This window comes from Danio rerio, chromosome 19 (assembly GCF_052040795.2).
Source record: "Danio rerio strain M-AB ecotype USA chromosome 19, GRCz13ab, whole genome shotgun sequence".
In the NCBI taxonomy this organism is placed as follows: Eukaryota; Metazoa; Chordata; class Actinopteri; order Cypriniformes; family Danionidae; genus Danio; species Danio rerio.
Window position 1 is genome coordinate 35473980 of NC_141039.2, and position 12368 is coordinate 35486347.

Consider the following 12368-nt stretch of genomic DNA (forward strand, 5'->3'; position numbering starts at 1 on the left):
CTAAAACATAATATTGAGTAGGGGACAGGTCTTTCTTTTTTGCATCATTCACTCATAGCAATCTAATGGTAAGAGGGGCATGGCTCTAGGAATATTGTGGCTTTAGTTGCCAAACTGAAACAGAGAAGGACTGCCACTTGAAACGTGGAAGCAAATGGTCTGATTGAAGATAAGAAAAACAGACATCTTTTTTTAGTATAATAGATAAAGATAGATCTAGATAGATAGCTAGAAGGACAGATGGTTCAGTTCAAAGAAAAAAAATGATGAGCCAGACTGAACGACCGACCGACCGGTCAGTCGGTTGGTTGGACGATCGGTAACAGTCTGGATGATCATTTATTTTCTTTGGTCCAGAGCACACAGCATCCATTTCTCTTAAAAAATACCTAAAATACTGATTCATCTGACCACAGTATATGTTTCCACTGTGCGATGATAAATTCCAGATGCCTCTGAGCCCAGAGAAGTCAACGGCGCTTCTGGACACTGTTAACATAGGGCTGTCTTTTGGCACAGTACAGTTTAACCAACATTTGTGGATGTAACTACATATTGTGGTACTCGAAAAAAGTTTCCCAAAGTAATCCTTAGCTCATGTGGTGATATCACTTATTGATCAATGAGGATTCTTCATTCAGTTCCTCCTGAGGGATCGGAGATCACGGTTGTTCAGCTTAGGCTTTGTCCTTTACACACTGAAATTCCTCCAGATTCCTTGAATCTCTTAATTAATTATGTTCTGCACTGTGGAAGGTTAAATATCCAAATGTCTTCCTATATTTATTTGACAAACATTGTTTTTAAACATTTCAATAATTTTCTCACATAGATGGAAAACTGGTGATCCTTGACCCATCTTTGCTCCTAAAGAACTAGACCTTTCTTGGATGCTGCTTGTTAAACCAAATCCTAATTATAATCACCTGCTGACATCACTTGTTTCAAATTACATCATTATTTAACCAGCTTACCTAATTACTAGCCCTAAATTGCTCCTGTCCCAACTTTTTTGGAATGTGTTGCAGGTCTAAATGACAGGAAGGATGTATAATGCAAATGAAATGAAGTTGACCAGACAAAACATGATATATTTTGTTTATATTGTCTACAATGAAATACAAGTCAAAGTAAATTTGGAAATCTTTAATTTCTTTGTTTTCCATACTGTCCCAACTTTTTCTGATTTGGCATTGTAAACATATATTGTTAATTAATGCTAATTACCTCTAAAATGAACAATTATACTGATAAAAGACACTTTTGGATTGTAAAATCATTATTGATACTTATTGAACTTTAATCTCTGCACAAACACCTTCTACAATTATTAGCACTTTCTAATAGTCTTGTTCTTCAATAATCTAACATCTTCATCATTCACTTCCTTTGTGTTCTTCTACACAGACAAACCCAGCGCCTGCGTTCACCCAGAGGGAAGACAGCAGCATGAAGAGACCTGGAGGCCCAGAGGAAGAGCAGGATGGGAGGATGGAGAGAACAGAGGAATGCGAGACAGCATGGCTCAGGGGGTGAGAGAAAGATTTGTCTTGGTGCTGGGGAAGGAAGGCAGAAGACGCCATATGGCCCCTGCCGGCACTGGGTTTGGGGTGACAGCGGGGAGGGATTGTGAGTGGAAGAGGCAGCAGGGAGGGACACCATCAGACCCGATGCTTCCTTCTATAGAGCAGGCCAGAGAGACAGAGGCCAAAGGCTAGACAGGGGCCACTGACTGACACCAGATCTGATTGCATCCAACACAGGGTTGCCAAAAAGTGACAGGTGCCAGCTCTGTGGAAAGAGAGAGAGGAAAGACCAGATGACCAGACAAATGCTGTTATGATGAGAGAAAATCAGGATCTGTTTGCTTAGTGTATGTATATTAAATTTACACAGAGACCCTTGAAAATTAATTTACAGTGCATTACTTCTATCAAATACAATGGCATTTAGTAACAAATTATGCTGGAGGCTGAAAGGCTTATTTTGAAAACGTACCCCTCTATATACTTTTCTGGAGATTGCAAATTATGTAGCCAGAAGTATGTATGGCTGCATTTCTTCTTTAAAACAAATGCTACGGGGCGGTATGATGCTGTTATTTGTGCTTACCAGCTGACCACTTACCTCCATCTAGACGACTTTTCCATTGTTACCAGTTTGCCCAGTGGCTTGTAGCGTACATCAGAGGATTTGCAGAGCATAGTTGACCATAACGATAGGGTTCAAGTCTGGCGAAGAATGGTTCCAGAAAAGCAGGTAAGACAAAAACAAAAGCTAAAAAATAAAACACCAAATAAATAACAGGGTGAGAATGTGGTACAATCTGAAAGTGTGGTAAAATCAGGTTTGCCTTTCTTTTTCTGGATTGCTTTTGAAAACACTGTTGGTTGGGTTAAGGGTAGTAAGTGGGCGAAGGTCAATCAGTGCTTTTTAAAACAATATTGGTTGGGTTTGGGAAATGAGGTGAGTGGGGGTATTGGTCAGTCGGTCAGTGGCTGCATCCGCCTACTACTCAGTGGGTACTGCATTTGAATTTAAATGTACTACTCGGCCATTAGAAAAGTATGTGAATGTGAGCTGTGTGAATGGAATTCAGATGTACTACATCTGCCTATTTGACCCGTGTCAGTTGCGTCGCTTCACTCCCATTATGAATTCTTTTGCAAGGAATCATGGGATAACGCAGCGTGTATGGGATGCGCACTTAAGAATCTCGCTGGAAGTAGTATGTCATCTGGGTTCTTCTCGAATATTGATTTTCGAATTCTGTGAGTTCAGACATACTACACAGCTCGCATACGTACTATATAGTATTGAAGTATGCAGTTTGGATCGTAGTCAGACAGTCAGTCGACAGCGACCTCTGGTGGATTGAGAACAGCAGGTGCGAATGGCACTCATGAGAGAAATTTGAGATCTGAAAAATACCTGCAATAAAACGTAGCTCCTGGGACGTTTTTGGCAATCTCCAGAAATGTACATGGGGTACGTACAGTATCAACAATGAGCTTGGTTTGGGGGATTTAGATATATTTACACCCCAAGATACACATTTGTGAGATTAAGATTGATGTTAGTAAGTTTTAAAGTTGCAATTTTGCAATTTTCTGAACGTCTTATCAAATAATTTTGAACAACATATGTCCTTGTTTTCATAAAAATACTAAGTAGTGAAACTGTTTTAAACTGAATGCTTTCCTATTACAGTAATACATTGCTGTAAATTATATTATAAAAAATGTTTAAAACTGGAATAATGTCTTAATTGAATTGTATTTTTATTTTATTTTTATTTTCTTTTAACACTGTAATCAAATGAATGCAGTCATAGTCAGGATAATAGACTTCTTTAAAAAAAGTTTTAAATATTCCAGTGTACTTACAGTATACATACCCATGAGTTACTGGGTTATACAAGGTAAAAACATAGGGTACTGATCAGGGGTACATTTAAGAAATGGTACCTAGCTATTTCCTAGTTTATGTATTAACTATGATAACAACATAGTGTGTACGCAAACAACAAGACAATAAAATAAATCAACTGCTACAGAGAAGTCAAGTCCATGTTGTTCTGACATCAATAAATCGAAGCCAAAACTTTGCAAAATAAAATAATTGTTCACAATAACATCAGACATGCAACTTTAAATAAATGCCACTTGTAATATTTGGTTTTGAATGCAATAACTTTCAAGAACAAAAAAAAAAAACACTTGGGGCCACTGTAAATGCAAAACACAAGGAAGCGCACACACATTTTAAAAGGTTTTTATTCATTGCTTCTGCCAGGCATTTTGTGTCTTGTTTATCTCTGTTGGGCACATGATTGTTTGAGCGTGTTTGTTTCTTCAAGTACACCGGCACACTGTGTACGTGCTCATGAGCATGGATGAGGAATTATGTGCGAGTGTGTGCAAATGGAGCCGATCAGAGAGCAGGAGTGTTGGAGAAGAGCGTGTGTGTGTCTGGGGCTCAGGAGGCCTGCAGCTGTATGACCCAGGTGCCACATGGCACTCTCGCTTTGGCCCAGCTCACTACATCCCCGCAGGCGGCCCTAGTCAAGAGGCTCTCACAGATGATCAATACATACACACACATACACACTAATCATCTGCTGAAATTCAACTTCAATATCTGTTGACCCGACAAATATTACGCAGACTGGAAATTGTGTCGGGGTTATCAGCCGCATCAAATTTGTTTGATATTCATCATGAATTCGGCACACTTCAGTTGCATTTGATCAGGAAAAATGAAACAATCTATCAAAGGCCTGTTGCTGTCATGTAAGATTCAATCCCGTTCACCTTTGGAGCACAAAGTTATTTGCTTGCCAAACTTCTGTGTTCTTTATTTAGTGCTTGTACTAGATACTAGTATTCAGCTTAAAATTACATTTAAAAGATTAATTAGGTTAACTAGGCAGGTGAGGGTAATTAGGAAAGTTATTGTATCACAATGGTTTGTTCTGTAGACAGTCATAAAAATATACCTTATAATTTTGTCCTTAAAATGTTTTTTAAAAAATTAAAAACCGCTTTTATTCTAGCTGGAATAAAACAATACAACTTTCTCCAGAAGAAAGAATATTATCAGACATACTTTGAAAATTTCCTTGCTCTGTTAAACATCATTTGGGAAATACAAAAAAAATAAAAAATTTAAAGGGAGGCTTATAATTCTGACTTCAACTGTATGTCCAAAATGGGCTTGTCAAGTGTTGACACAAAAAGTAGAAACTGCATGCTAGCTAGCTACTTGCTAGTCAAACAGAATGCCCCAATAGATTAAAAGTGTCACAATAGCGCAAAACCGAAAAAATTTTAAAACAACTGAACAGAAACGTTGAAGAATACAACAGACTTTAAAAAGCATTTTAAAAAGTTCACAAACACCACAAAGCGGCACAATGAAATCAAGCCACAACACAACAGAAATGCTCCTGATCACTAGGGGGCAGAAAAACAAAACATTCTGCCAATCAGAAATTCACAGCAAAGTGCGACAAGTCAGGCAATTATTATTATTATTATTTTTGTCTGATTTAATATATATTTTTTATTTCAAATCCATGTTTACAATGTTGTAATTCTTCTCGTAACAATTTATTACAGTATATTTTATTGCTTATTACTAGTCAGATTCTTGCATATTTTTAGATCAGCGAGTCATTTATTTACTTGTGTAAATATGTATGAATTAGTTCCGTTTTTAAATTAATTTCAGTAATATTATTGACTAATGAGAAAATATTCATATGATTTATTTACTATACAGTTTGTAAAGTAATATTTTTTATCTATTCGACACTCCCAAAATTTGTTACCAAAACAATACAGAGAGTCACTTGCATCTATTTGCCAAAAAAAAAAAAAAAAAAAACATTTAAAAACGTTCAGAACATCACGCTAGGTCATTTTTGGTGGAGGCTAGCAGACATTATCACTGTTTGCACTTGGTCAGTCCATACCTGTCAACCCTCTCAATTTTCCTGGGATTCTCCCATATTTTACAGCTCTATCCCGATAACATTCCGTAAAGGTATTTTCCCGTATTTCTCCTGTATTTTCAGTCTTTCTCTAAAGAGTGGCAATAAACATTAAAGAGCCGATCCTCCCTATACACAACCCATACAACCGAACCACCCGGGGCTGCCCCTTGCTCTTAAATGTGAGTCTGTTCTGTGCTTTCATTTTATGTAGGCATTAAAACACTTTGAAATAAATATAAAAAAGGCGGGATTTCCTTTCCTTTTCATAACAGGTGCTGTCGCCCCTTCCATGCAATCCTCAAAACAGTCAGCGGTGCGTGACTGTCAGACGTGCTCCATAGTAAAAGTAGACACTGTTTCCCAAACTGACTCTATATACGCGATTTGAAGCGATGTGAAAGTCTGGGATATTCCTTATTATGGTGGACATATGCCTTATTTTCACATCCCAATGCTGACAGGTATGGGTCAGTCCCGCTTATCACATTATGAAAACTAAAGTTTGTTGTTGGTGGTTCATTTCCGCTATTTGGTACAATTGCATTCATATCAGAAGTAAACCGTACCAGAGTTTGCACGTACCGTACCCCAGACCACCTTTTTCAGGCGGACTCGAGTATGGTTCACGAGTGTTTATCCGAGTTTAGAAGACACGTTCACACTATCTAAACATACAGTACTTAGATGCAAATGAACCTAGGTGCGAACCCAAAGTGCTTGTGTGAAAGCACCCTATAGAGAGTTTATATGGAAAAATAAATTGGAAAACCACTTAAGGAAGCAGTTCTGCTGAAAAAAGTTGCGACACTAATACTCTGTACTGCTACATTTATATGTTAATTTTAATTACATATGTTAAAGTAAAGGTGACACTGTGGCTTAGCGGTGTTGCCTTACAGCAAAAATTTGCTGGTTCAAGTCCCGGCTGTGTCAGTTGGCATTTCGGTGTGGAGTTTGCATGTTCTCCCCGTGTTGGCGTGGGATTCCTCCAGGTGCTCCAGCTTCCCTCTGATAATTTAGCCGTTACCCTCACATTCCAAAGACATGTGCCATAAGTGACTTCATTCATTCATTTATTTTCTTGTCGGCTTAGTCCCTTTATTAATCTGGGGTCGCCACGGCGGAATGAACCGCCAACTTATCCAGCAAGTTTTTACGCAGCGGATGCCCTTGCAGCCACAACCCATCTCTGGGAAACATCCACACACACACACACATTCACACACACACACACAGTACGGACAATTTAGCCTACACAATTCACCTGTACCACGTCTTTGGACTGAGTGGGAAACCGGAGCACCTGGAGGAAACCCACGCGAAGGCAGGGAGAACATGCAAACTCCACACAGAAACGCCCACTGAGCCGTGGTTCGAACCAGCGACCCAGCCACCTTTTTGCTGTGAGGCGACAGCACTACCTACTGAGCCACTGCCTCGCCCACCATAAGTGAATTGAATAAACTAAATTGGCCGAAGTGTATGTGTGAGCATGTGAGAGTGTATGAGTGTTTCCCAGTACTGGGTTGCAGCTGCAAGGGTATCCGTTGAGTAAAACATGATGGATAAGTTGGGGGTTCATTCCGCTCAGGCGACTGCCGATGAATAAAGAGATTAAGCCGAAGGAAAATTAATGAATTTAACTTTGATGAAAAATGTAAGCCAATGAAATAACCACATTTTTGTTAAAAGTGAAGGAGTCGTGAGGCATCTTTGTATCAAAATTTCCATGACAGAACAGTGGGACATTGTAAGACTTTGCAGTAAAGCCTTATTTTGGCTTATATTTTTGGCTGTTTTTACTTTTTTGGCCCACAATCGAAATTGCCATTTTGGACAATCATTTTTGGTGGCCAAAATATTGGTGCATCCCTATTTTTGAGCTTTTCTTCTGCAAGCAAGGAAAATGAATGAATATCACAATGATACTGTATATTTAAAATATTGCATGACAAAAGCTATGCTTGCATCTAAATTTCTGAATTTACTTTATGCTCATCATTAGATACCACATAAAACATTTGTAAATAAATCATCATTTTCATCCCATCTGTTCAAGAAAGAAAATAAATCTCGACATTTACTGGGAAACTAGCGCAATATAAAAATAGGTAGATCGAAAGGTAGCTAATAGAATTCAAACTACAAACATTATTCATAAGATTTTAATTGATTTGCAAATAAATTCTGTAAATTGTTGATATGGATGCTGAAATAAAGGCTTTAATGTGCAGTCGGAAATATAAGAAAATCCTTTGCAATTTACACCATATACGCAACAAAGCATTCAGATATGTGCAGGAAAACACCTTGGAAAAAAAGCTGCATTGGTAATTACTGCTTAAGCATTTTAATTACTCTAGATTAGCAGACTTTTATGCATGATAATGTAACCTAACTTGACTGGATTTGGTAATGCACTCGAGCATCTGCAGCCTGTGCATTCCACAGCGCAGGGATGATTGACGGTGGCGTCGCTCCTTCAGTGGCTTTTTTTGTATCTTTCTTCTGTCTTTCTTTCTCTTTTTATGAGCGGGTTCATTGCAGAACCATCTAATTCAAAACAGGGATCCTCAATTATGCAATGTGTCATTTACATATGCTAATTAGTATCATATTAATTATCTTTAAATTGGGTAATTAGGCAATCTCAATTAAGACATTGTTCATTACACTAAATGCACAGGAAAGGTGTTTGAAGTTTTTTTTTGCCCTCCCAGTGCCTCATCTCCCTTCATGAGTGTGTGTGTGTGTTATAGAGAGGAGACTGGGCTCGCTGCCACATCTGAATCGGGCCTTGCCAGCACGGCGCGTTTAATAATTTAGCCGTCCCACATCATATAAGGGATGCACCCACAGCTTTCATGATTACCAAGCATATGGTTTGGTAATGAAGCTGCTGCTTGTAAAATAGTAATGACAGCAGAGAGAGAGGGAGAGAGAGAGAGACAACAGCTTCTTTATTTCATTTTAGCCATGCAGCGAATGCATTATACAGGCTTGTTTGGATTTTGCGTGTAGTGAAGCTGCCATTGAGAAGATCCTGTTTGCCTTGCGCTTTATGAGGAAGGCCAACAAAACGCTAGCAGGGATTTGGGGGCACTCGAGCAGCAACAGAAGCAGAGGCTGCTGGGAGGCTTTCTTTACCTCAGGTCTGCCTGAGAACAACAGACAATAGGATTGCAATGCTAGTTTATGTGCTTTATTATGTGCGTTGTTTTTAAAGGTAATTTAATAGTGTGCTGCATCTTGATCAGGATATGCAATCATTTATTTTGGGTAGGGATGCAACGACTTTAAAAATCCAAAAACAAAAATTCTTTGTAGTCATTATGTATAAAGTGGTTAGTGGTTAGCACTGTCGCCTCACTGCAAGAAGGTCGCTGGTTCGACTCCCGGCTAGGCCATTTGGTGTGGAGTTTGGATGGATGTATGTGTGGGTTTCCGGTTTCCCCTGCAGTCTAAAAACATGCAGTATAGGTGAATTGAATTAACTTTATTGGACACAATATATGAGTGAGTGAGTGAGTGTGTGTGTGTGTGTGTGTGACTGTGCGTGAATGAGAGAGTGTATATGTGTTTTGCAGCTGGAAGGGCATCCGCTGTGTTAAATATGTCCCAGAGTAGTCTTCGGTTCATCCGCTGTGGCGACCCCTGATAAATCCGGGACTAAGCTGAAGGAGAATGAATGAATTTAACTTAACAATTCTGATGAAAAATGCAAGCCAATGGAAGAACCACATTTTGTTGACAGTAAATGAGTTGTGACAGTTGCCATGACAGAACTGGACATTGTAAGACTTTACAGCAAAGCTTTTATTTGGCTCATATTTTTGGACGTTTTTACTTAATTGTCCTAAAATTGAAAATACTTTTTGTCCAATAATTTTCGGTGGCCAAAATTTTGGCGCAACTCTTTTTTTTTTGGCTTTTATTCTGCAAGCATTGGCAAAAGGGGGTTATGTACTATAGACTGCCCATCAGTTGTTTTTGAACACAATTTACAAGTAATTCACTTTTTGACAAATTAGTGGTGAAATTTCAAATCCTGCGTGGGTTTGTGGTGGACCTTGATGCTTGCTTTTTAAAAAAAATGTACAATATGGCTACTTTTTCTCTAAGTAGAGGCAAATAAATATGTGTTTCTAAAGTCTAATTTTAGTTTTCTTCCCCTTAGGTTCATGGGTGATTTTTGGTGCCTTTAATTTTTCCTAAAAATTATATATATTATATATAATATATAATATAATTATTAGCCCCACTTTATTTATTTTAATTTTTTTTTTTTTTTTAACAGAGCAAGGACATTTTTACAGCATGTCTGATAATATTTTTTTTCTTCTGGAGAAAATCTTATTTATTTTATCTTGGCAGTTTTACAATTTTAAAAAAAAATTTAAGGTCAAAATTATTAGCTCCTCTAAGCTATATATATTTTTGATAGTCTACAAAACTAACCATTATTATTCAATAACTTTCCTAATTGCCCTAAATCTTAAAAAAATCTTCTCTCCGTTAAACGAAAATTGGGGGAAATTCTGATTATTCAGAATTATTAGTCCATCAAACTTATTAGCCCCCCTGTTTAAACATCATTTGGGAATCAAAAAAAAAAAATAAATAAATCAAAGGGGGGCTATTAATTCTCACTTCAATTATATATATATATATATATATATATATATATATATATATATATATATATATATATATATATATATATATATATATATATATATGTGTGTATACAGTTGAAGTGAGAATTAATAGCCGCCATGAATTATTAGCCCCCTTGTTTATTTTTTCCCCCAATTTCTGTTTAATGGAGAGCAGATTTTTTTCAACAATTTTCTGAAAGATTGTATTTTTGATAACTCATTTCTAACAATATAACTAATTTCTAATAATATATTTTATCTTTGTCATGATGACAGTAAATAATGTTTTGCTATATATTTTTCAAGACACTAGTATTAAGCTTAAAGTCACATTTAAACGCTTAACGAGGTTAATTAAGTTAAGTAGGCAGGTGAAGGTAATTAGGCATGTTATTGTATAATGATGGTTTGTTCTAGACAGTCAGAAAAAAATATATAGCTTAAAGGGGCTAATAATTTTGTCCTTAAAAATAATGTTTAAAAAATAAAAAACTCCTTTTATTCTCGCTGAAATAAAACAAAAAATAATTCTTGTAAAATAAAAAATATTATCAGACATACTGCGAAAATTTCCTTGCTCTGTTAAACATAATTTGCGAAATATTTTAAAAAGAAAAATAATTTAACTGTGTGTGTGTGTGTGTGTGTGTGTGTGTGTGTGTGTGTGTGTGTGTGTGTGTGTGTGTGTGTAAAATCATAGTAAATAACAAATTGTTAAGTAGATTTTCTATTTAGTGAGAAACTTAAACCCCATTTAGATTGTCTATGAAAAAATTAGTAAAATTATACATTTATGATTGGTTCTGGAGAAGCTATGATTTGATTGGGATCAGAAAAATAATCAAAATTGTCAATAGAAGATAAAATTGATTCTGACAATTACTTTTGGGGGATGCAAAATGACTCCAAAATCAACTTTAAAATCAACTTTAAATTATGGCTAGCATAAGACTCATTTAGGTTCATGTGTGGGTCTTGGGGCTTTTACTCCCCCACTAAAAACTTACCAAACTATACAAAATAAATTAAAAACAAAGGCTTGAATGATTCCAACATGACCTTTAAACTTGATGTTCTTTTCAAGAACCTCAGCGTCATATAGCACGTCACATGATGTGATGCGTAGCAGGGGGTTGGTTAATGTGACAGGTTAGGAGCTTAGCATTTCTACAAGGAGGAAAGTAATAGATGATTCTCTCAGAGATTTCCATCCCGCATCTTATGCCCGTTTAGGAAGATGAGGACACAGCAGGAGGTCCATCTCCACCACCAAACCTCAGAAAACCAGAGAAGAATGTTTAAAGCCCACGTTTCTTGGCCTCCTTTGAAATGTTCCCACCTCATGCTGTACAGCTTTCAACACCGCTACTCTCAACCCCATGATCTGTGTAGATGCTAAATAATTGACAGGTTCTGCACACCTCATCTCTCGCATGTAATATCTGGATTATACACTCACCCACTCTCAGCCAAGCTTGAATCACAATGCCTGCTTTAAAATGAAGGGGAGAGCTACCTAACAATGTAGCCATTGTGAAGTGCAACCTGGAGAAGTCATAATATAAATGCAGTATTTTATTTCCTCTCCATCAGCGAGTGAAACGCAGGGCAGCGAGGGGCACGCGTGCGTCTCCCTGTGTGGAAGACAATGGGGTTCACAGCTGCTCTCACTCCCACTGAACCTTTGGAAAAAACTCTTTGGTCACGTGAGCTACAAACCTCAGTGAGCTGCCCATAAAGTCTGCTGAATTTTAAGAAAACACCCCAAATGTCATTTTATTTAAACATTTAGATAAATAAGGAAACACAGTTGCTTAGTATGTTGTAAGCTAATGTCGCAGTATAGGCCACTCTATAAGATCATGTACTGTATATTAACATATTTGTCCAGTAAATATTGCATCTGGCTGCATTTGTACTGGCCACATGGATGTATTACATACAGATTGTTTTTTAGTTTATCTAAAACTGAAACTTACCAGCTTATGAGAAACACCTTACAAAAAAAAAAAAAAAATTGATTTCACTACAATACCTGACAAAAGTCTTGTGACCTATCCAAGTTTTAGGAACAACAAACAATAACTTGACTTCTAGTTGATCATTTGGTATTAGAAGTGGCTTATGTGAAAGGCAAACGCTTGTAGATTAGGCTTGTTTTACCAAAATAATATATGATCATGCTTTGATTTTTAATTTTTCAATTAGGACAG

At 37.1% G+C, this 12368-nt stretch overlaps 1 protein-coding gene across 2 annotated transcripts in view; it reads left to right on the forward strand.

Annotated features, from left to right (window-relative positions):
- The window catches only part of LOC147832604 (uncharacterized), a 142953-nt gene extending 130957 nt beyond the window's left edge, over window positions 1-11996 (forward strand). The window contains exons 3-4 of one of the 2 annotated variants that reach the window (XM_087295893.1): window positions 1408-1532; window positions 11389-11996. In XM_087295893.1, the coding sequence (XP_087152019.1) occupies window positions 1408-1532; window positions 11389-11554 (291 nt within the window). In that variant the 3' untranslated portion in view covers window positions 11555-11996. Of the gene's footprint in view, window positions 1-1407; window positions 1535-11388 lie in introns of those variants that run through there. The other variant, XR_015516988.1, reaches the window with a different exon arrangement.
- Window positions 11997-12368: the final 372 nt, after the last annotated feature.